Here is a 26,235-nt window from a genome sequence, read left to right as displayed (position 1 = left end):
TCTACTTTTCTTCTTTTTATTGTTGTTTAACCTAGGCCCAGGAGCAGTACACGATGGCAACAGTGCAGCTTCCAGAGCGATGGCTTGCGTCTGGCTATCAGGCGCCCTCTTGGCTTATTTCCTCCTCAAGTTTTGATAAGAAAAGTGAGGGTCCTTGCAGACGATGCCTGGCTTCTCCCACACCACAGACTTTTAACCATCCATCCTGCTGGGGCAAGGGGGGAGGGGGGCAACCAACGAACAAACCAACAGCCTGCAGCTTGAAAATACTGCCGGGAGGGCAAAGGGTGGGGGAGGGAAACGGGGATCAAAAGTCAACCCACCCATTAGGAACAAATGGTCAATCATGGGCATTTCCCAAAGCAGAATCGATTTTAATTTCCTTCCTTCACCCTAACCCCCCACCCCAGCCCCACTTGTCAAAAATACCGTATTTATAAATGTCAGCCTCTCATTTCTACTGTCAAGCATTTCTTGGGTGAGACAGTCACAAGATCCCAGGAGAAGGTGGAGGAGGAAGACGTGTCTTGGTCAGAGAGAGAACGCACAACAGGAATATAAGAGCAAGTTTTTTTTTTTTTTTTTAAAGTTCATCTTGTCTCTCAAGGAAAAGGATTGCCGTTGTTTTCCTGCTTGTAATACTGTACATACCCGTTCGTGTTGCTTCAGATGTCTGATTGCCTTCAGGTTTTCACTTCGCTTCTCTCTGGGTGATGTTTTAATAAACTTGCAACCCGGCGGTCACAACAGTCCTCTGCCTCCTCCCCAAAATGTGGGTTATGCTGGAAGCATGAGGGCCAGGCCAAGCCGCCTGTGTAACACACAGACCACAACTTGGCTGAGTGCAGGGAGGGGAGGAAAGACAAGGCACAGCCACCACCAGTCTCTTGAAAATGATACTGGCCATGCATCCCTCCAGTTTATCAAAATAATCCTGTCCATTCACCCATCTGCCTTTCGAGTCATCTATTAGCTGTCTTTATGATTGCATTATTTGGCAACGTTGATTTTTTTTTAAAGCCAAACCTTTTTTTCCATGCCTCCACCCATCCATTCCTATAATCACTTTGAGTCTCATTTCCACTTGGACAGCCTTTCCTTTCCCCTTGTTCTATCCGTTACTCTTTCAAAAATTATTTTGCAGCCTACTAGTCTCTTTTGCTGCAGAAGGGGAGACACAGAGGCTGCTCATGTAGGTACCTTGACTAGTCAAAACTAGTAGCACAGATGAACACAAGCGCACATTTAGAACCTAGTGGGGTCAAAGACAAAAGCACAGCTTTTGGTGGTACTCCATCACCAACTTGCCTGTTGATATTGGTGAGGTTTGGGGCCTCCCACATTCTTGCTGTAAGACACGCTAAGCGCATCTTATCCCTAAGGAGAAATCTCCTGTTCTGAACACTGCCTTAAAAGCAATCATCTGCAGGAAATGCTGTGTTTTCATTTGCAGTCCTTCTGTTATCTCTTCTGCAGCTTTGTACTGCACATAGACATTCATAGAAGGCTCATCTTCTTTCACTCTCCTAACATCAAGGGATAGCAATGTTATCAAAGTTTCTCCAGACCCTAAGTCTGATCACCCTTCCCACCACAACCTCTCACTCCATAGTTCACAAGTCAGTTCACCAACAAGTTGATGAAGACCAATTGCTCTAATGCAGACCGATTAATTTGTTAGTGTGTTTGGGATGTTCATCCTACAGATATATGGGGACCTCTTCTGAGTAGAGGGGATTTGAACACTGAAATTTATTTCCAAGTATTAGATAAACTTTGGTGGTGGGGAACCAAAAGAGAAGCCGGAAAGAAAAACAGATTCACTGTTTTTTCTCTTTTTGATGACTGTTATTCAAGCCTTGGAAACAACAGAAGAAACTTTCAAGTCATAGTTTTCTAAAGGAGAACAACAGCATCAGCTGTGGTTTGGGGTTTCAGCTTGCTAAGAGTTCCAGCCCAGCCCACTCTTTGCTTGTATGACACACAGTATGAGCTACGAAGAAAAAGCTGCTTCTTTCATTACAAACCATTACAAGATGAAGGGTTGCTGCAGGGAGAAGTTTGAGTGTTATATAAGCAAAGGAGAGATCTGGTTTTTTTTTTGTGTGTGTGTGTGTGATGGGACATTTGGGTAATCTATTTTATGGACTTAAAAACAGGATGTTGACCATGTGGCAGGCCAAGCTAGGAGAGATACAAATGGGTCAGCATTCCTAAACTGAACTATAAAGAGTAAATTTCAAACCATGCTCCAGGAGAAGTTGAACAAATCAGATGCCTAGAATAATTTCACAGTCTCTGATGAGCCTCTCTTGTCTGGGGAACCAGTTAGCTGTGTTTCTGATCCATGCCATTGCTTCTGTTGCTATACCGGCTATGTCCATGGCAGGGACCAAGATGGAAATTAAATAAAGGATCCCAACGCTGCATTTTTTTTCTTTTTGGTAGTCTTCTCCAATAGGTCTCAAGACCATCCCATAGAAGCCAAGACTGAGAGGCCCAACAGTACCCTGAAAGCAGTAAGGAAGTATCATGCCCATTGTACTGAGCTGCTATCAGCCACGTCTTGGGAACAGTAAAATGACCTTGTGGATTTCAAGTGACTGGTGCTGATTCCCATAATTGTCAGTGCGAACAATCAAAAAGTTGTGCCATTCAAGGTGTTTAAATTATCCAAACATGTAAAGCAAAGGAATGAATGATTTAGAAGTCTGGTATTTAATTATACAAGGCTAAACATTTGGGTGGTATATTCATATATTTAAAAAGGATGGAATGGTCAGGCATGAAATGGAAGTAAATCCACCACAATGGCATCATCACTGAATGTACAGACTTTGCTTCCCGCAACTTATTTTTCTGCCCAAAGAGGCATGCTTCCTTTCACATCTCAAACAAGATGTTGTCGCATTACTTCTGGGGAAAGAGAGTGCAAGACAGACAGAGAAACCTAAGAAGCTTGGCTTCCACAACCGTTTAGCTGTTTTGTCAATGTCACTGTACAATTTCCTTCTCATACTGGGATGGGAAGCTATGTTCCTTAATCTCTACCTGCTGTGGAGGGAAAACCTTTAAGTGGAAAGTGCTCATACAATGAAGTAGATTCTCTAGTCCATAAAAGGTTCTGACACAATAAAGTGGTTGTCTTTAAGGTGCCACATGATTCTTTGTCGCTTTCTGCATGAAGAGGTTAATGTCACAAAATCATTTGGATCCTGATTCGAGCTCTACAAGAAAACATGCAGCAGGATGCTTTAACACAAAAAGTTTTGAGCCCCTCCATGCATTGCATTGGTAGGTGAGGCCAAAACCCATCTTATATTCTGCATTCAATAGCATCCTTCAGGTATAATGGCTTTCTTCCTCACTTCTAAGAATATAGAAAAGGTGAATTTGGAATTTGGTTTGCCCTCACTGCAGCAAAAGGTGATTAGCTTGTACTGAAGGCCTTCTAATGAAATCTTCTATACACATGCAACAAACATTCACCATTCAGCTATATTCTGTGCCAGCTCAGGTCACACTCGAATGGACGTAGCCTTGGACTAGAAATCATTGGATACAAATCAAGACCCTGTTGTTCAGAGGCTGTCAACATGATTACACAAATTTTGAGAATCTCTTTCCCCCCAAAGATGTAGGTAAGTATGAAAGAACTGTGTGTAGAAGTAAGATGGTTGGCATTAAAAATAATAATTGGATATTACAATGTAGAAGGTTAGTGAGCAACCAGCTCTAGGAAGCTAAAGTTAGGGAAGTCCATTCTACCAACACTGCGTCCTCTTTGCATGCCTAGTTTTGGAATGTAGTCTTAGAAGAAGAGAAACTAAGCCCTGCAGATCCATTGAAGGTTTTCATAAAAGAAGGTGGAAATTCCTTCCAGAATCATGTGCACTGAAGTGCTGGTGACATACCATGTACTGTTTGCTTAATAGCAGTTAACGTTAAGTGCCTGATGTGTGATGTTTGCAAGTATTTTCCAAATGCATTTGGAAGAATGCCATTTGGCTTTATGAAAATGTTGTGCACTTTGAGGATCGGAAAACTCCATGCTCTGCCTGTCTGGTAGAAACCTTTCCTATGTTTCAGAATGGCACCGCAAAGAAGGGCCTCCTTGAATCTCAGTGAGGTCTTGTCTGAAGCTCTGGCTCCAATGAAATGAATGAAGATGGTGTACCAGCAAGACCAGTGGGTGAAGTAACACCCTTTGGATATTAATTAACCTTAGCACAGTTATCTCAGCTAAAGTCCATTCATTCCAGTAAAACTGTGTGCAAGGAACTGAACACACAATTGCAACCACAAATCCTAATCTAAGGGGGAAAAAAGTCATTTGCTTATGTCTATTTGAAATCAATGGGACATGCTGTACATCAGTTTTAGTTCAGTTTTCTGAAGCCTGCTCAATATAAATGTCATATATAGGGCCTTTCCTTCAGAGAACCTAGCGGGCTGCCTTACAAAGTAGGATCATGTCTTGTTAAAAACTCTTCTGGGTTTCAGAGAGGGACCGTCTGCATGCATGGCATTGGCTCCATCGTACAGCAAAGCACTGTCCCCTCTAATTGCTTTGTAATATCTAATATGTCTTTCTGCATTAGAAATAACCTCTCCCTCTGCATTCCCATTCAAACTGGCAAGGGCAAGCCAGGAAATAAAATGTGAGCAGCTAAAAGAGCACTTTAAACTTCACGTACTGGAAGGGGCAAGGGGATCCAAATTGTGTTTGAGAACCTTATGTCCCAAGGAACACATATGTCCTTGAAACCTGAGGATGATTTGCACCTTGAAATAAACAGCCCACCCCATGGTAGTAAGAACACACAACATGCAGGCACAGAGGTTGACCTGTGTTACAATAGCATTCCATGACAACATACCTGGAAGGATTTTGTTTAATGGAGCAAATGTCGAAGAGGAAGCACAGTAATGTGTGTAAAATCTAGGGCAGAAACAGATGTTATAGAAAGCTAATTATGAAGAAGCAAGGCTTCAGTGACTGAATTGTGTGTCACTGCACAAGCGTCTCTCACCTCTCATTTGCTTCATTTCGTGACTGATCTTTAGGACTCGAGCAGAGGATTCATTTGAATTCTGGTTTCTCAGAGACAAAAGACTGCCTTCGATGCTGACATGCTTTCAGCTTCTAATGGTGAGCTGTCTATAACATCTGTTTCTATCCTTAGCTCCCCCCCCCCCCCAAGTAGGTTCAGTATTGGGGCAGGAGGCAGGTAAGAAACACAAAAATTCTTTCTGCCTAAAAGCAATGACAGCAAGCACCATCCAAGTGCATAGATCAACCTGATGCAGATTTTGGAAAATCCACATGGATAGTGATGGGGAAACTGTTGCACATAATGCTAAAGTATGGTTTACTGATGAGTACAGAAGCAGAAAGAATACTTGTAAACTTGGGGCTTCCCTCTTACCTTCGGCAACAATAAACTGGAGGGGGGCAAGAATTACTAAAATAAATTGCTGAAGATGCCAAGCTTCCAAAAAGATTTTATGAAGCTGCCTTGTATAGTAATAGGATTGTTTATTTTAAATAATAATTCTTGGTTTGTATGCTATGGCAAGCCAGATATTACCTGAAACCAAATGAATTCTTGAATTATTTTCTTCCTGCAACATGCAGAAGAAGAGGGGAAGGGAGTACCACAGAGTAGTTCCTGGTTGATGCTCCTTTCTCATGCAGACATCATGCAAGCATTCAACAATTAGGTGTACTTTGTTGTGGTTGCATTACACAGTTCTACATCTGAGGGTAAGAGGCCTTCTTCTTCCTCCAGTGTTCAAGTATTATGTGGAATGTGCATGACCAGCATTCTTCCAAAGCTGTGGGGGCACATTAGGGCCAATGTGACACTAACAGAGGGAACACAGCCACCTCATGGAAGAAACTGTCTCATGCTAGCTGTTGGCCCCAACTCAGGAAAAATCTGCTCTCAGAAAGTGAACTAGAAGAATAAAGATTTCATTTTAATATAGCTTTTGAGCTATTTGGCCTATCACCATAAAAAAGCAAAAGTTTTTAAACATTAGTTTTCCTGGAACTGGAAAACAAAAAAATTGATGCATATCCCTCCCCGCCCCCCTCCAAGGAAAGTGGTGTTTCAGATGACAAGTGCTGTAACTGAAAGCATCTTGGACTGAGGCTGTTTTTATTTCAAAAAAGAGAAAATCATTCAAAAAGTGCATTCTTCAGTCATTCAATAACCATGTATAAAAGAGTCTGCCATTTAAAAAAAGATGTAAGGGGGAAATGCAATTTATGTGCATAATTCATTCGACCTAAAACTTTATAGAAGCTTTTGCACATGTGAGACTCCACTCAAGCTCATATGGACCTTATAGCCACTGCATTACAAATTAGATCATTGTATAAACAGTCAACCTTTCTAGGAAAAAGGCTCGGTCATAATATGTAGCAAATATATCTTTGCCATGACCGGGAGATGGCCTGAGTATTTACAAGTCTATGGAACATTCCTGCCCATATTCCCTCTTCAGTTCATAGATTCCCATTATACACACTCATATATTCCTGTGGGTCAGCTCCCTCTACTGAAATGTATGAGGAATCCCTACATATATGTTGGAGTTCCATTCCTAGTGCCTCAGAAGAGTGAGAATCAGATGGTGTCCAATACAATTGAATATGAATATGTGGTATACTAAATTCAAGGCGAAGCCAGCTCAAGTCTCAATTCATCAGCTCTCTGTTTCAAAAGAGAAGTGTCAGGTCTTACGTGAAGATTGCTGTGTTCCTTTCTGGAGATTGTATCTATTATGGCTCCATGCCATACAGGGCTTCAAGATGGGAGACTCTCCCCAACCTCCTGACCAATATTTATATTTACACACACACATATACACTCTACTCACTCTTTGAATTGAGCAAACAAAGAAAAGAAACCCAAATAGGAGAATAACTTCTATTATTTCCAACTACTGGGGAGCATTAAGAAAAATCATTCAAGTTACTTGTGCAATGTATAAGTGCAATTGTGAGGAAACCTGTTGGGTGTATGAAACCTGTTACCTGTCCATTTTCAGAGTCCTTATCTTTGGTAGACTTACAAGTTCTTCTGTGACTTATCAATTGGTGCAATTCTTCTAGCTGTGTCAAAGCTATGGGCGTGCACATTGTTTTCACACAATTTATCCTTTAAAAAGAAACAAAGAAGAAGAAAAAAAACAAAATAGTAAATGAATTTTCAGTGTTCAAATGCTTTAATGAGAAAAAAAAGGTTATATCAAATGGAAGTTTTCAAAGCTTTTTTTTCTTTAATGCTGTCAGCCTACTAGAGATACTTTCTAAATTTTATTTTTATCTCTTAAAGCAAAGTCAAGTCTCTCTCTCTCTTTTTTTTCCTGTCAATAATTGTATTAAAAGGGTGAATATACTACCTGAAATTTTGTGCATGTTACATTGTAGTTGTAACCTTTTCTAATTCAGAAAGAATAAGAGATGGTTGTGATTGTGCAGTGTATCAATAAAGTTTGAAGAAATTTGTACCTTTGGGGATTTTTTTTTTTAAATATCACAAAAACATTTTAATTCTTTGGGTCCACAATGCCGCATCTGGCCAGCATCTAATCTTTCACCATGATCCTATTTATTTAAAACATGGTCCAGGATACCCACCAAGGCAGTTTACATCACACAGAGAATAACTAGAGTAGTTAAATATGCAAATTCACAGAGATGAATCAAATAGGACCGGCTGATTCAGAGCAAAATGTATGATCTGTGGAGATACATTACTTTTCCATTTCTTAAGACCTTAGAATTCAAGTTTGTCCAGGTGGCTTTAAAGCTGGGGCCCACAAAGCTCCATCGATTCTAAGCTAGTGCCATACCATCCATGGTCTGGCTGTAGATTTTCGACAAGCCATAGCAACGGTGGCATCCTCTGCAGCTAACGGAAACGGTTTGTCATGACTTGCTGAAATAATGCACTTCATTATTCTCCCAGCCCTGGATTTTGAAGTTACTTCTGAAGCCAGGTTTCACTGGAACTCTGGGGGTCCATTTGCCCAATTTCCCCTCATACCTGTTCCCACCATTAGCTGCCCCAGAAACAGTTCCAACCTGTTTCATCCCAGCCTCTGTGATATCATAAGGACCATGATGACAAAATTTCAGGGAACGAGAACCTGTTGACCTGGCAACTCAGTGTAGAAGAGATTCTACCATGGCTGAAAAAGAATCTAATGAGGACCCAGTCTCCTTTGTCACAAATCAGATAATGATGCTTGAGATACACTGAACCTAGGTATGTATTCTTGCTATATTACTGTCTCCTCAGGAGACATGGCTTCCATGCATTAAGAAATTTTTAACCCTTACAAAGGTATTTGCCTCTGGTGTAAGATGGAGACAGCAGATTTATTTATTTTATTTATTTGAAATATTTTAATCTCACCTTTCTCCTCAAAAGGACCCAAGGCGGGAGGAGGGGGAGAAGCAAACACTTTTCTGTTGTAGTTTTGCTCTTTGCACAAAATATCTGCAGGTAAAGCCAGAGTCCATTCCCTTCCTGAAGTTAAGCACACACACACCCAGCGGGCACAGAAGGACTAAAAGTCTACGCAACAAGGCAGCAGGCAGCAGTGTTTTCGTTTGCACGTGCAAACTTTGTGCAAAAATAATTCTTGCAAGTGCAAAAGTTCTCACTGAATACGACGGGAAAAACTGGGTCTCAGACTAGTGAGAAGAAAGGAACTTGCATCCAGATTATTTGAAATCTGGAGAGAATATCATGTAAGTCTGAAGTGGAATGGATATTTACAAATGTTCTCCCTGTGTGAAAAAAAGTATTTGGAAATATCAAGACACGCGTCTTTAAAAACAACAAAACTTTGCAAGTTTTTTTGCTCATTAAAAACAGTAGGGGGGAGCAACAAATTTTTGGTCAAAGTGTTTGCCAAACATCATTCACATGTATACACAAAGATGATTTTTTAAAAATATACAAAGCCTTGTATTTTGTGCAAAAAGCATGCACATAAAGTTATTTGAACAGAAACGTCTTTGTATAAAAGTGCTAAAATGTGAAAGAATGCACAAAAACTCCCAGGCTTTCCTAATGGGAAGAAAACTTTTTTTTAAAAAAATATATCCATCCTCACCCACAAGGAGGACATAACATTTGCAGCTCTACATAAGACTAGACACAAGACAAGATTTGTTTGGTTCACTTTTTAATAACCAGTGTTCTAATTAGAACATCCTGAAACAATATTCTTTTGGGAGAAAGTAGGAAGCTACCATGCTGCTCCTGCTCAATAAACGGGAGAGTTTATGGGAGAGGGAGAATGGTACTTTTAATTTCATTATCTGCAAATGAGGTGGATAATTCCAGGTGGTTACATTCACTGAGATGAAGCACGAACAGCAGAAACTCCAACTTCGTTATATGTTTTGGTCACAAAATGAAATCTGAAATACACACCAATTCACTCATGTGAGCAGGTCATGAGGCTCTCTTAGAGTTCTCTCTTTGATTATCATTTTTTTTCATTCTTTTTAAAAACTAACTCCTGAAGCAACTGACAAGGTAACATCCTTCCTATTTCCAGGACAGATGTATGACCAAGCCAAAAAGGTCAAGTTCACTTTGACACTGGCGGTGGGCTTGTTCCCAAAAATGGACAACCTTTTAAAGGATGGTGGACTACAATTCCCAGCAGCACTTTCCACTAGCTAAGCTGGACAGAGCTGCTGGGAATTGCAGTCCAACAACATCTGGAAGGTTCCCCCTTCACCCACCTTTAGCTTAGCATTTTCTCTTGCACCATGGAGCAGCAAGTTGACTTAAGGAGCTTCGTTTTCCAGTGTCCTGGAGCTACTCAACTCTGCCTTCTAGCTCCTGCATAAGGTGGTTGTTCAGTCCATTTAATAACACAGTAGTACATCAGTTTACGAATATAATGCATTCTCCGGAACATTACGAAAAATTTGTAAACCAAAATGCAGTTTGCCTAGGAACAGTGGTGGTGCTATAAACCCCCGGGCACAATGCATCCTGGGGGAACTTCCTTCGTATTGCAGAAAAACATCATAAATAGAGGCATTATTTTCTATGGATCTCTGTTCGTAAACCGAAAATTACGTTAACGGGGGCATTCGTAAACCAAAGTGCTACTGTAGGGCCTGTTCTCTGCGTGCAAAAGAGAACATTGGAAGAGGCTTTATCTTGTGTGGGATGCGGATTGCCTTGAGCTAATGTACTGAGTCTTGCCTACATCATGGAAGAGGTGGAGAGATCCATGAAATCTGATCCTTTGTGGCAAGCGGGGTGTCAGGGAAAATCATGTCCTGATCTGCCAGCGACCAATGCCAAAGCTGCTTGTCCGCTACAGAGACATGAAATGCTAAGGTGACTCTCCAGATATTTTGGAAACGTGGCTCCCCAAAGCCCTCACCTTCAGTGCTGCTGCCTAGCTGCATTCCCATGACATCGGAAGGGTCCAGCTGTACCTCCTTCCTGCTCAGAAGGACACTGACCCCACTTGGCCATTATTTCATGGCACTTTTGGGGGTGAGTTTTTCAACCATCCTTCTACCACATTAGCAATGGTGGAAGCCATGAAATGGTTCACAAAAATCGGCTGAAAACAGAGACTGAGCTACAAATATGCGAGAAGGAGGAATGAGAACATATACCACCCACAGTGCAAGAATCAACCAGGATTTCACCAAGCCCCAAGGTGAATCACCGATTTATTTAAAGTGTAGATAGGTAGATAGAGGGAAGGCCAATACCAGTCCTCTCAGTGCTTACATTCTTGTGCCCATCCATCATCTGTATAAAACTGTTTGCGGGTTGTCTGATTTTCCACTCCATGCAGACACATATCCATCTAGAGGCATTCTAGTCTTTGTTCTGCTTTGTCTCTCCTGCTTGTCCATCTATCAATCTGCCCCACGAAATACAGTCAGCCACATCCCCGCATCCTTCCATCTCTTTTGCCAATTCATTCAGCTCCCGTCTATCTGCCCGCCTCGCGTTAAGACTCAACTCATATGGCTCTACAGAAACACGTCAGCATAATGAAATCTTTCCTCTTATCTCCCCTTCAGCATTCAGCAAGGGAAGCTCAATGCTGCTCGTCTATAATACACCAGTTAAAGCAAGTCGATAAAAAGCATGTATCTTGTCCAGAAAAAGTCAACAGATTGGGTGGATGTAAAAAAAAAAAGCCTATAAAAACAACAGAAATGCTTCCCAAGATGTAACAGCATTAAAGATGTGTCTGTCTTTATCAAGATATATCAAAGAAAAAGCTGGGAGCTGGGGGTGGGGAGGGAATTAAAGGAGATCAAAGAGGAACATGCACTTTCCACAAGCCTTATCTAATTTGGCCATTAGGAGGAATTATGTAGATGCTGCAAAACCTGCAACAATGATTGCACAGCATTCGTTCTTAGCTCTGGGCGTTTGGTTGTTCACTTCAGTTTCATTTCTGCACTAGCAGAGACAAAAAAAAAAAAAAAGGCAAACTGAACACAGGAATGGAACTTGCAGGCCATCCCTACAACTTTGCAGGCCACTTTCTCACATGGGTCTAATCTTGCAATGCTATGCACGCTTGTGAGCAAACACCACTGAATTAAATGGGACTTTTGAGGGATTGTGCTCTAAGACTAGTAAGCATAGCAAGACAAGACAACCTTTATTGGCATAGCATGCTTGCTCAGAGGCACATCCTGGCCCTCTCTCTGGACCTCACTCAGAATTTACTGCTTCGGGCAATGCCATCACTTCACCCTTTGCTTTTCCTTGTTCCTGCCATTTCATGGGTGCAGCCATCTTGGCGAGTCAGTTAATTTTCGCCTTGCCGCTTTGCATGGTTGGAGAGATGGGAAAAATAAAGCTTGTTCTGGATGGGCCAAAAACTGCTCCTCTCTCTTAGGTCTCCTGCAACACTCGGTTCTGAGTACAGAGGGGCACGGACCACCAAAATGGAGGTTTGTCTTGGTCTGTGGTTCATGGAAATCCATGAAACAAAATTTACAATTTTCCCGAATGAAGCACAAATTGGGGCATTGGTTCATTTGGTTAAAAAAAAAACCAGCCAGGTGGTTGTCTTTAAAAGAATGTCTGCCTCCCCACCCCACTACCCCCTGCCCCCATTGTCTTCCTACCTTTTCCTGCCACTGCTTCCTCTTCCTCCATTGGCAGTGTCATCTTGAGGGCCTTACTGGTGGCCTTGATGCATGTCCACACCTCTCAGATGGGAAGCAGGGAAATGCACAGATAGTCCCTGGCCGGCAGACAGGTCAGCAAACTAAACATTATTATTATTAATTAATTAATTTGCTGGCCTGTCAGCCAGATGGGGCTATCTGCACATGGACATGTTCAAAGGTCACCAACTTGTGGCGGAGCTCTTGAGATGGCAGTGGCAGCAGAGGAAGAGGAAAAGGAAGTGACAGCAAGAAAAGGTAGGGAGGTAACAGGGGAAGGGGCAGGCTGTGGAAGGCAGTGAACCAGGAGGTTCATAAATCACCCCAAAATTTGGGTTCTCCAGTTTGGATGAACTCGAATCAATCCGAATCAACAAATTAGCCATTTTTGATGAATTTCCAGGTTGATTTTTAGCTTCATGCCCATTCTCTACTTCTAAGCCATGAGGCTACAACTTCTTGCATCAAGCAAATTCTCAGTGCAAAAGAGAAAACTGGCACCATTTACATTTACATTGTAATTTACATTACAAACACCGCTCCTTCATTTCCTTGTCTGTGAACAATTGGACATAGGCTTAACAGCAGCAAGGAAATGTGCTTAAGTTAAAGGGAATTTGCTTAAATTCACCTTCTGTTGCCCGTGTTTTTCTTCTGCTTGCATTCCCCTTGAGCATGAGTAGAGAACTTGTGATCCCCCAAATGCTGATGGATTCTAACTCCACCACCAGCACCACCCCAGCTGATATGATCAATGGCTAGGGATGCACTTCAACTGCATCTGGAGCAGAGATCCCCAAACCTGGGGTCCCATATGTTCTTGAACTACAACTCCTAGAAGACCTGGTTGTTGACATTGATAGACAAGGCTTCTGGAAGTTGCAACGCAAGAACATCTGGTCCCCCAAATTCGGGAACCTCTGACCTGGAGAGTCGCAGTGCCACCCAATCTCTCCAGTGCATTCCGATGTTATAAATTATTTAACTTTCTGATATGAAAATTTTACAAGGAAGTTGGCTAACAGCAAAAAGGAGCTAAGATGAGCTAGATTGGAAGTTGCCAGGAGACGACAGTTGCAGGGGATTCATCCTGTAGCCTTCTGTTCTTGTTATATTCTCAAGAAGGGAACAAGATAAGGACCAATTACGATAAGGTGGTAATTTAAGTGGAAGGGAAGCAAGACATTGTGAAGTTTCTCAATAATCAAGACAGACAATACAGACTTTCTTCCTGAATAAGAATTCAGCAAGACAGCTGAAAGCTGATTTGAGAAATTTTATCATCTCATCAGGCTCACATTTAACAAGGCTTACACAAATGCTGCCTGAGACTCTCAGAGATGCCTTTGGTCTCAAACATGGAGGGCATTTCCATTCAGGATGCTTTTCTCCACAAATGACGGAATAGTTCTTGAGGGTCAGCATTTTCCTTCACAAATGGAAAGGACACATCCCCATCTTTCAGTTCTAAAACATAACTTACTATCACCCAGCTGCACTTCCCATGCCTGTGGGAGAGGGAAGCCAAGGCACATTTTCAACTACTCTTCTTCCATTTTGCCACATGCAGTCCCTTGGCTCTGCTCTAGACTATTTCACTCGTCATGTAACAGATAAAGATGTGTCTAAAATTCTCCCCATCTGAATTCTACCTCAGGTCTTAGAGTTCCAGCTCACCTGGATTTTCCGGCCTCTCCAATCAATGTATTAAGAATTCTGCATTTATCTTTTTAAAATGAATGAATGATTTCGATTTTGAATACCATGTATTCTGATTGTTTCAGCTTCTTTTACAAAAAAATGAATACCATATGAAGCATTGGTCTTCAGTTAGTAGATAAGGCTGGACTGAAATCCATTATAAAGAGGGTTACATCATGGGTAGAATTTTCCTCTTCTCTTACAGTTTTAAAGGGGGGAAAAAAAGACAAATAGGAATGGGAGGAAAAAGTAAGTTTGAGGAGCATACCCAAAATGTTTGAGGATGCTAGATAATGGCCCTGGTTGGATCAGACTGGTGTCAGTCAATGGGATGCCCAGAATCAAGATGTAAGCTGAAGCCTCAAGCATATTGCTCCTACATTCTACAACAGCCGTTATTCAGAGGTAAGGTATCTTCCACATGTATAATGAAAATAAATAGCTATCGTGACTGGTACCCAATAATACCTTATAATTAGACATAGGGATGAATATTAAAACTAATCATACTATTCATGGAATATTGCTGATTCCTCAGATATTTGTCCCTTCATATTTGTCGATCCCAGAGACCCTGACAAATGTGAAGGGACAAATTTAACCATTTTATAGTAATCCATTTGTAGGGGAGTCCCTCTCTGCCTGTGCCCCCTCATGGATCAGCTGTTCTTCAGGAGCATAGGCACAGAGGGAAGACCCAGCTGCTGTTTGCAAAGCCACCCAAGCTTTTCTTATTTGCCCACCGAACAGCGGACTAGAGGCATATAGGCAAACTGGGCAAGCCTGGGCGGCTGTCCAAAAGGAAACTGCCCACGTCCTCTTTGCAAAGGGCAGCCCACATTCCCTTTAGGGTGGAGCCTGCCCTGATTGGCGGACTTACAATATATTAAGTATGGAAAATCCTCTGTCCAAATCGGCGGCCATCTTTTGGTGTATATTTTATAGTTTAACAGTAAAACTATTAATTTTGAAGGGCCATCACAAGTGCTGGGCAAAATGTCTCCTGTTCTCTCCCAGAGGGCACAAGAGAAATTCTTCAGCCATTTTTTTTTAAAAAAATGAGATGTTCTAGGGGGTGGGTGGGTCACATTTTGTTCACAGAGTTCTATCAGCCAGTTGTTACAATCACTGATTTAAGTTGTATGAAATAGTTCCTTTTATCTACCTTGAAATTTACACCATTCAGCTTCATGAGATTATGCCAGATGGAAATAATATGGGAATATGTAATGATATATACTGTAATAATCTTATATACAATGTAAAAAATATGGGTCCTGCTTTGCAGTTGCAGCTGAGTTCCAGATTTGAGAGGACATCATGTTTTTGTCTTCCCTGTCTCTGAGCACACACAGAGTAAAATTAAGCAGCAAAGGCTTCGTTTCCTAGCAAACGGGTATGTCCTGATTAATCCTGAACCCTGGGACATCTGTTTTTAAGACAGATTAAAACACTGCCCTCACTCGCTTTATTTATTTATTGACAGTACTCTGCAAGCAGTAGTTAGAACCCTGTGCTGCCAAAGCTGGTGGCACTCTCCAAATAATAATTATTAAACCTTATGCCCGATTCAGCACTGCAGAACACTCGCTCATTTTCTCTTGGAGTGGAATCTCAATTTCATGCTAGTGACTTTCCTAGCCATAGGGAAGGACCTGCTCTCCCCACAAGCAGACTTGGCCATTGCTGCAGCTCTAAAGGGATAAGCCCTGCACAGCTGTAGCGATGAAGGAGATGGGATGTGACATTTCCACTGCCTAACATGCAGTGTCAGGGCCATTAATCAGAAGCTGGCATGGGAATAACAGGGGACAAGAGGGGACCAGCATGAAAATCACTGCCATTTACCTGTTTGGCTCCTAACAGAGTCCTTTGCTTTCTATCATGAATAACCAGCTGCCTATTAGCTAGATGATAGATAATGATAGACTCTGGTGGCATCCTGGATCTGGGCAGCTTACCCAAGGCCACACAGGCTGGTTCTTCTGGAAATCCACAGTGGGGAAGTGAACTTTCAACCTCTGGCCCCAGGGTCAGATACCTAACTCACAGAGCTGTTCAGCCAGCTCAGATAGTTAGTTAGTTAGTTAGCTAGCTAGCTAGTTAGTGATAGACAGACAGACAGACGGAGGGTTGAATCAAAGCAAGGCACAAACCTTATTACGCTGGAGGAGTACAACACAATACATTACATTGGTTTGTATCAAAGACAACATATGTCTAAAAACAAATATAGCCTCTAAAACAATACCTTTGTGAGAATGACTTTTTTTGGAAAGCACACACACACAACTGTACTTGGAACAACTGCAAAGCAAAAGGTGTCAGTGACAGACTTGGTGACAGCCACAACATACAATTAGTAAGTGCAGAGGCATTAAGAAGGTTTAAGTGGGACACTCACTTGTGCTCATTTTATCAAAGACCGCACTTCCAATTTTGCCTTGGAATTTCACCTTGGATGAAATGTGTCAAGTTCTCTAGTTTAAGAAGTGAGAAACTACTGGCGTCACTGTTCTTGCTGCTTCTAGAAAGTCTGTGGAAGTTAAATCTTCAGAAGGAAAGTGGCCCATTTCATCTCATTTCTACTGTGAATTAATGTAAATATATGCACTAAAGTATTGCAAGACTGTGTGCTGCTGGGGCATATTTTGACTTAGAGAAAATCCTTCATACACACTAAGTTGTTAGTAGACATGGGGACAAATAGAAAAACAAATCAAGACATTCATAGAAAATCACTAAACAACCAGCTTGAAGAAAACACAAGTCATCGGCTACGGTGTGGACTCACCTCCCTCTATTACCATCTCTACACAAGAACTTGAGGTTGTTCATGATTTCATGTCAATGATCTCTGACACACTCTCTCTAGATGTCGAGCTGGATAAATGCATTGGCAAAGCAGCAACCATGTTCTCTAGACTCACAAAGAGAGTATGGCTCAATAAGAATCTGACGGCATAGACCAAGACCCAGGTCTATAGAGCCTGTGTCCTGAGCACACTCCTGTACTGCAGTGAGTCCTGGACCCTTCGTGCACAGCAGGAGAGGAAGCTGAACATATTCCATATGAATTGTCTCTGACACATTTTTGGTATCACATGGCAGGACAAAGTTCCAAACAGTGTAGTCCTGGAACTAACTGATTTCTTGAATATTCATCACTCTATATTCGTCAATTCTGGAGACCCCAATGAATATGAAGGGATGAATATTTACCTTTTTTTTTATTCATCCCCATGGGCAGAGAGGGAAGTCTAGGCTGCCAGAATGGAAGTTGCTGCCACCATCTGCAAAGATGGCATCAGTGTCAGAGATGGCAGCTGTACAAAACGAGGTAGGGAATTGACCGGGCAGTGGGAAGGTGGGGCAGGCAGTGGGGATGGGAGGCTCAGCTTTTTTAAAAGATAGCCAGAGGTTATCTAAAAAAGAAAACAAGCGCTGACAAACCGATTCATGGTTTGTTGGTAAAACATTAGTAAATTTGTCGTTCATCAACCTTAACAAACCACAAACCAAGATGAACCACAATTTTGATGGTTCGTCTCCATCTCTATTTGTTAGCCATATACCATGTTTCCCCCCCTTTTCATAATGTAACTTGAATAAAAATGTTCACTATCAGAGCAAGACTGTTTATTGCTGAAGAAAGAAATACAGCACACAATTAGGGGGTGGTGGTGAACATTTCGGAAGTGTTTGGTGGTAATACAGGAGGAGAAGTGGTGTAGCTCAGTAGGTTGGGTGTGCTTGGCTATGAATTCCCACTGAGCCTTTCAGGAAAGAGGCCAGGCAAGATCCTCCAGAATTTGTGCAGTTAATGGGATTACACTCACGGCCTTGGGCAAGATTAGCAGTATCAGAGCACCAGTGGAAAGAAAGTCCAGTGATCAATTTCTGAGTACTGTACTTTATATTCACTAAGCCTTGCAAATAGAAGGCCACAAATCAAACCAACTTGACTACACAACATAACTATAATACTGGGGTGGGGCAGGCTCAGGCACCATGAAAAGGACACAGGACTGGCCCTGTTTTCATCTGTGAAAACAAAAGCCAGGCTCCCCATGGGCATGCCAAAAGCATGAGCATTCTAGAAGCTTGCACTGTGACTGTTTAGTTACCCACCTGATCAAAGCAAATATAAATAAGAACAAAACAGTGAGAGAATCAAGTAGGTCTTGACTTAAGACAAGATTAGAGGCATCAGGCAGGGCTCCCCGCCATGCTGCTGAGAGGATGCCTCCACTGGAGAGGAAAAGCCCAACCCCAGGGGCCTGAACATTTACTTCTCTTCAGAAGTCCAAACAGAGACTAAAAACATACTGTTGCCGCTATTGATTTCCTGTCGTCCAAACACATGTGCCACCTTAATTGTGATTTGTGTGATAGTTCAGGGGCTGAAAGCTTTCATTTATCTCGACCTGGTTAAGCAACTTTAAATAATAACAGGCCAATATATCTGTCCATTGGCCAGACTCAAGTGCCTCTTCAGCTTCACTGGAACAGGAGCGTTAATAATATTCTAGGAGGAGAGTGTGATTAGATCATGATCAAGGATCATGTCCGATTGGGTTGGAAAGTGTCACTTTGCTGGAACCTGACAGAAGACCTCCAGGGTCAGGAAGGTAAGCACATGCATCTTGAGACCATCAGCCAGGATTGTACGGGCGAACTCAAGATTGCAAGGTATGGCCATGTGCTGTTTGCAGACACATGATTACTAAGCGGGTTGGTATGAACATAATGCAGACTTCTGTAAGAATCTTCACATTCAAGATCACTTAACAGCGAGCCGGAGACCTAGTATGTCTTGACCCCTTGCCATGGGTCCTGGGCCAGAGCGAAGCATGGATAAAGATGGTGCCAGCCAAGTTATCATCTGTGTGCCCCTGAAGGTTTTCCCATCCAAGGACTCTCTATTGCCCCTTCTCTAGGTTTTCCTTATCCCTGACCACTTTTTTGCGCTTGACCAGGTGGACTGGCCCTTTCCCCTCATGGGACTCAGTAGGAAGATGTGAGTGAGGCATGCTTTGAGCTACGCTATTCTATGGCTCTCTGCAGCGGGACTGCCTGCCTCATGTTTGTGTCTTTCCCTGCTTAGACAATGATACAGCTCTTATAATCCACCCATGCCCAGGCAGCCAGCTCCAGTATCATTGCATTGCCAGAGAACTGATAGTCAGAATGTTTTGCACCTCTGCTGAATTTCAAAGTAAGTGGGTTTTCTAATTATTAGCAGAGAGTGCTTGCTTCTGTCAGGCTCTCTTACATTTGCTGATTTCTCTTTTTGGGCATTCTGCCCAAAAAGGCCTCCCAACGTGTTCCATCAAATCTCTAATTTTGGAAGAAGAATCGGGAGACGCAAGCACTCCATGAAGTGTTGTTGTCTGCTCAATTTCAGTGTAAGTGGTGGATTTGAACACATTCTGTTCTTATTACCGAACTTTAGTCAAGGGGTCCTTTTTTCATTCTTTTTTATTGCTTTTCTCTCACCAATCAATGGTGATTTCATTAGCATGCAATCACTGTCTAATTAACTCTGTATTCAGTCACCAGCAGTAAGTGGTGTGGTCAGGAGTATCAAGAACTTGAGCCCACGCCAAACTGAAGACCCCTTTTTGTGGTCTATTAAAATAAAATAAAGGGAAACAGATTTTAGCACACAAATATTTGATTGACATGTAGTACAGCTTTAGGAAACAACTTCATCTTGGGGGAAAAAACACACAACAGTCCTAGATACATGGATGCTAGCTGAACACAACAGAAGCCACGACTCTATTTCTCCAGATGCTCAATTGTATTGACCTAGATTTGGCATCCTCACAAGCAATATCCTATTTAAGAATAGCAATCTACTCATGTCCTAGCCAAGGGAAGCAAGAGGTAGATACAACTGCAACTAAGAAGGATGGATCCAAGGCTTTATCCCATATGGGGAGACAAAGACGAGAAGCAAAAGCACAGCTTATTCTGGGGTCATTGGTTGATGTCAAAGAGAAACCAAATGTTGCCCTGACTTTACTTTATACTGAGGGAAGTCACAACTGGATGTGATCTTCAACTTCTGTATGTTCTGGTGTGTATCATTTTGGTGTTCCCTGAAATCACTGTTCGGTTCCATTGTCCATCTAGCTGGATTCCAAATCGTAATTAACTCAACTCTTGTTTCCCCCAGATTATTTTCAGAACACAAAACACCTGGGGGTGGGGGTTTTGGGAGCGAGCACAAGGAAGGTTAAATTTTCCAAAGAGAATATTCAACTTGAAATGTGTGAAAAAGAACTTCCACACATTACATTTATCTTATTTTAGTCCCTGTCCAAAATACCATAAAAAACCCAGCACATACACACAAAATGTCTCCAGAATTTGGTTCCCAAATTGTCAAAAATGAATAAAGAATAAAACACAAGTGATGGCGCTTGCACATCCTTTATCATGCAGCAGCAGCAAACGGGCAGTGGGGAATATATTCGAAGCAACAGCAACGGGAAGAAGTTTATAGGCCCGCAAAACAGGATTAGAAAATTTAAAGGAGAATGGTGTGTTCAATGACAGCCAACTGGAACCATTAGTTGCCTTGCTACCTGGGGGTTCCTATGAACTGCAGACTCAAAAAAAGTAACTTTTCCAAGCTGTGCTCAGGAGTCAAATACTGGAAATGAACAAGGAAAGCACATCAGTTCCACCTTGTGGGAATCCTGAGAAGCAGCTGACTAATCATTGCTGGAAACAGTACATGGAGTCCAATGGGCTTTTGATCTGTTCCAGCAAGGCAGTTCTTAGAGTCTTTAGCTACAGCAATGTAAGACTATTTGCAACTGAAACAGATTTACATCAAGGTGCAGGTTACTAGCCTCCCATTATGACGTAATTGTCTTTGGTACAGTTCTAGTGTTGTGGAGGGGACTGCCCCATAGCAAATGGCTCAAATCCGCAACCATCTATCCTTGCTTATCTACAGCCCCTTGCTATGAACCCAACTGATAATAAATTTCAGCTTTATTTTCCATAATATATTGTAGTAAGCAGATAAACAAATACCAGTAGTTGCTCTTCTTGGATATTCTTGGAAGTGGTGCATGGAATAAAGGTCAGAAGGAAGTGAATGTTTATTATGAGAAATACATCTAGAGGCAATGAGATAAGGTCAGGATGCCATGCTAGTTACATGTCTTGGAGGAGAAAAAGACTAAGAGAAGGAACAAGTGAGATAATCATGAGAATATCAGCCTCTAAACAAGGTAGGCTAAAAAGAAAGAAGGCCTTCAGGTGGTTTCCCTTGCTCCAATATTCATCTGGACCAACCCGTCTTGGTGGAACACTTTGCTTTGATACATCACATCTACAGTTCAGGTTGGGTTTCAACCCACCTCTAGCAATATCCACTCATGCACTTTATTGCTCTCCCTCTGCTTTTATTAAATTGATAATGTGATAGTTGCTCTAAAATATTGTACTTTAGAAAGGCAGTATTGAAGCATTTTAATTCATAATATATGAAATTTGCCTGTGCAGATTTAAACATATACAACCCACGATGGAATCTAACCAAGGGCACTACTTGATTTCTTATTATTTATGTTTGGCTTCCATGCCACTGTTTCCACTTGGGTGGCAGAGAACGAGGGACTGCATGCCTTGGCTACACCCAGAACATACTGTGTGTGGCAAGTAGAGATGGGGACAAATTTTAAAAAAAATGGTGATCTGTTTTGATCTCTGATTCGTCAAGGTTAACAGATTAATGGATACGAATATACAAATATTCTTTGATGAATTGATCTGTTGATTCATCTGCACTTTAAATGGCTAAAACAGTGGCCCCCAACTACCTAGAGTCACCAACTCTGCAGGGAAGCTTCCTCATACGCTTCTCTACAACACCTGAAAGTTTGGTGAACATTGGATCATGGAACCCTGAGTTATATACTCACAAAGAGAACTCCCCCAGGAAAGCTCCCCCCAGGTACTTAGAGAGTCCAGAATCACAATGGAACTTCCTATGTTTTTCCCCAACATGTCTGCCAACTTTGGTGAAGATTGGATATTGGACATCCGAGTTATTCACCCACAAACTGGATCCCCCCCAGAAGCCCATTCTGCCTACTGATCCATTTTTGTATCTGTCCCCATCTCTAGTGACAGGTATTCCATGCAGAGGCCCAGTCTGTGTGGTCATCTCTTGCTCACAACCTTTACACACCCTTGAGGGAACCACAATGAATAGTTTTTCCTGATATAAAAAGTAAAGCAAAAGTGCACAAGACTCTAGTTTTCTTAAGATTCTATAAATCTACAAGGTGTATACCATAATCCACAGGAGCCTCCAATGTGTGACTTGTAGCTCTATTTTAAAGATTTACTTTTATTAAAAAGCTTATACCATGGTGAAGTTTAGATTCCAGTTTGTGTTTATTTTCTTGCAAAGCAAATCCTATACACTATTTTCTGCCTAGTTAGAAGCCAGCCTAGTCCCTAAGCTATTTTTAAAAATGCCTCTTTATAGAAAAACACCCTCCAGGGAAGCCATCCAGGGTTTACACTCTTTTAAAGAAATTGCATTGAGAATATGACAAAATTGGTCTTTTCTTCCTATTCAAAAATATATCCGTAAAATGGATATATTTATGAATCCCAGTTATCCATGCACCACATTATAACTACACAAGCTATCAGACTGTAGGACTCTGTTCTGAATGCAGAAAACTCCGATATGTGTTGCATTTTGCCCATGATTCCTTGCCTGCTATACCTACACTTGGAAAGATGCAACACAAACTATAAACTAGTAGTCCCCAACCTTTGGCCTCCAGATGTTTTTGGACTTCAACTCCCAGAAATCCTAGCCAGCAGAGGTGGTAGTGGAAGCTTCTGGGAGTTGTAGTTCAAGAACATCTGGAGGCCCAAGGTTGGGGACCACTGTCCTAGATGATTCCAGCTGAGACAGATCCATAAAAGACTCCTTGCTAATTCCTTCAAGGACATTTGTGTCTCTTTCTCTCCATGCCCATATTGCAAAAGCTTGACAATTTCTACCACATCTCTCAATATTGAGGCCCTAAATCTTAATCAATATCATTTGTAAATACTCAAGAGCATGGGTGATGTAATCCCAATGCCCTGCAATTCTGTCTTGAAATTATTTTTCTGTCTTTCTATGACATGGCCCGAAGACTTCTCCAGATTGGTTTCTCATCCAAAGATGTGACAAATGTTTTTTTCTCATCCTTAACAACAGCAGAGGAATAGCAGCAGTGTCAGCCGCAACGACAATTTTGTTACACGCTGTAAAGAGTGGAATCAGCTTTAGAAAACCAGCTACCAGTTTTCCACACTTTGCATTTTGTGCAAAATACAGTGCTTTCTATGCAACATCTGGAAAAAGCAGACCCACAAATATTTGGCTTAAGAGGTGCCAACATGCGAAAAAGGCACAAAAATGCTCACACTGCGAGGAGAAGACTTTTGGCATGTTTCGTTGTGTGAGACAAAGAAAGCAAGAGTTATATTTCTACTCTCTCGCGCTCTCTGCAAAGTTTCACATACCCTGGCAAGAGACTTATGTGGCTGTGATGATAACCACGTGATTGAACAAGACCGTCAGACTTTATCTGTTCTTAATCCTAATGCACATGCCGGTCAGTTTCAAATATAGATGAATCAGCCAATTTCTCATCTCTGTTGAAGTCCTTTCAACTCTTCTAATAAACCAATTTACAAGAATCAGGATGTTCTTCGCAAACCAAACCGAAATGAAATTCTCAGTTATGACTGGCCCAATTCCACATGGACACCTATTGTCCCGAATCAACAAGGCCGTATTGTATCTGCATCCCATGCTGCTGTAAAGGGAAGGAGAATATCACAGCAAATGAGAGCAAACAGTGCTGCTTATATACTACCCCATCGTGCTTAAAGCACTCTCTGGGCAGTTTGCAATTTAATTATGCAGGGTACACATTGGCCCCTGCCCCACCCTAGTGAGCTGGATACTCAATTTTCAAATATTGGAAGAATAGAAGGCTGAGTTAACTTTCAGCTGCCTATCTGAGCTGGTCGGTATTGAAATTAGGTCATGAACAGAGTCCTGACTGCAGTACTGCAGTTTAAACGCTCTGCCCCGAAGCACAAAATTCAGTACAATTATGGTTGAATATGCAGCCGTTTAAAGCTAGACTTTTAAGAAGCTATTACCCTAAAGCATCCTTTGTTTTGAATGGTTAATGCATGTTTTACTTTCTCCAACATGCAAATCTTTTCAAGTGGTTTCTATCACCAAAACAATTTTTTAAAAAAATTAGCACACAACAAATGTGTGAACTTAAAAATTCCTTTTCTGAAAACTACCAAGCCGATTTCTCACTCAACCCCAATTAAATTCTAACAAATGCCTGTAAAGCTAATCTAGTACTTTTGGATTAATAAGAAAGTGAAATTGGATTGAGCCGTAGTAGTAATAACACTAATATTATGACATGAAGCCAGAAAGGTTTGAAGAGAGGATACAAAGAACATGGTACAGTGGGGTCTTGACTTAAGAACGGCTTGAGTTAAGAACATTTTGACTTAAGAACCGCTCTCATAGGAAAATATTGACTTGACTTAAGTACTTAGATTTGAGTTAAGAACTGAAAAAAAACCACGTGGGAGGCAGGGAAAGTGCAAAATTTGAACTTTCAGTTAACTGTTGGCCAGTGAAAAGGGTGCCTGTCTGCTTCCTCACTCCTCCCAGCGTTTAGAGAGTGGATTGGGAGTCTTCAGACTGCCTGGTACTGCCTGGACTGTATTTTCCCTGCCTTCCCTGAACCTTTCTTGACCTAAGAAAAAAAGAAACAAAATATCCCCCTCTAGTGGTCGAAGGCGAAATAGCAGCTTCCCATTAGTTTCTATGGACGGAAAAGAGCAGATACGGATCAAATGGTTCTCAATGCATTCCTATGGGAAATGCAGATTTGACCTGAGAACTTTTTGACTTGAGAACCGCCTTCTAATATGGATTAAGTTCTCAAGTCAAGACCCCACTGTACAATGTGCCCATGTCACAGACGAGGATAAAGAACGGAACAGCTGATAAGGATGTGATTGTGTGAAGAAAAAAAAATAACTGAGCATCAAACCTGTTCATTCTCATTTTTCAAACCCTGGTTATTACTTTTATGAAGTATTTACTGTTCAAGCAGACTTGATAGCTCAGTGGTCTAGTTCACTGGTTCTTAACCTTGGGTTACTCAGGAGTTTTGGACTGCAACTCCCAGAAGCCTTCACCACCAACTGTGCTGGCTGGGGTTTCTGGGAGTTGCAGTTCAAAAACATCCAAGTAACAAAGGTTAAGAACCACTGGTCTAGTTATATGGCTGCAGAGACAGAGGCTGGGAGTTTGATTTCTCCACTGTGCTTTCTGTGAATAAAGCCAGCCTGGGTGGCCTTGGCTAAACTGCACAGTCCCGAGATTGTCCCTAGAAGCATATGCATCCTTCAGTCTCAAGAGACTATGGTACCATGCTCTGAATCGAGGACTGTCCTCTCCAGAGCATGAAGCCTGGGTAAAGTAACATGGAGGATAGGCTGTTACCCAAGCAGCAGATCCCCCCTCTCCATGTCACTGAAATAGTCCAATGGAAAGGCAAGAGCCGATACAACTGGTTCCAGCAACGTCGCAGGAGTTGGCAGAACGACACGAACTGCCTTCGGGACTCCAGCTCTGGATTTTGCCTCGAGGTTAACTCCTGAAGCCTTTTCCATCAGTGGATATAGCCACAAGGCAGTGGAGGTTTGAAATCAGAGTTTTCCTTCTCCTAGATGGGCTGCCTTCCATGGCTGACGAGCCCCACCTACCCTAGAAGAAGGGAAGGGCAAACCACTTCTGACTACCCTCTACCTAGGAAACCCTGAAAAGGGTTGTGTAAGTCAATTCACTTGATGGCACATCATTATGAGGATGATGATGATGATGATGATGATGATGATGAATATGATGAATATGATGATGATGATGATGATGATGATGATGATGATGATGATGATGATGTTTTTATAATTTTGACTGTGCCTGGAGTTTTTGAATAACGACAACATTATTATTCAAGGTGGGTGAACTGCAGAGCTGGAAGGGACCCTGTGGATCATCAAGTCCAGCCCCTCTCGAGGAGGCACAGCGAGAAATCAAAATTGTAGCCTCTAGCTCTATAGCCAGATGCCTAAGCTACCCAGCAGTTATTCTAAATCTATCAGCCCCCCACCAGTACGGCTAATGGGAAGCTAAGATGGGAGCTTGAGTTCAACAGCATCTGGAAAACCACCAGTTCCAAAGCACTGATCAATTT

The 26,235-nt window shown here is 41.9% G+C and overlaps 1 protein-coding gene across 5 annotated transcripts in view; it reads left to right on the top strand.

The window, feature by feature from the left end:
- LOC110078188 (opioid-binding protein/cell adhesion molecule homolog) overlaps positions 1-7,521 on the top strand; it is a 789,058-nt gene extending 781,537 nt beyond the window's left edge. For all 5 annotated transcript variants that reach the window (XM_072979113.2, XM_072979111.2, XM_078379829.1 and 2 more), the window contains one exon: positions 36-7,521. In XM_072979113.2, coding sequence (XP_072835214.2) covers positions 36-136 — 101 coding nt within the window. In that variant the 3' untranslated portion in view covers positions 137-7,521. The remainder of the gene's footprint in view (positions 1-35) is intronic.
- The last annotated feature ends 18,714 nt before the right edge of the window (positions 7,522-26,235 follow it).

Source organism: Pogona vitticeps, chromosome 8, assembly GCF_051106095.1.
Source record: "Pogona vitticeps strain Pit_001003342236 chromosome 8, PviZW2.1, whole genome shotgun sequence".
In the NCBI taxonomy this organism is placed as follows: domain Eukaryota; kingdom Metazoa; phylum Chordata; class Lepidosauria; order Squamata; family Agamidae; genus Pogona; species Pogona vitticeps.
This window is presented reverse-complemented; position numbering and strand designations above follow the sequence as displayed.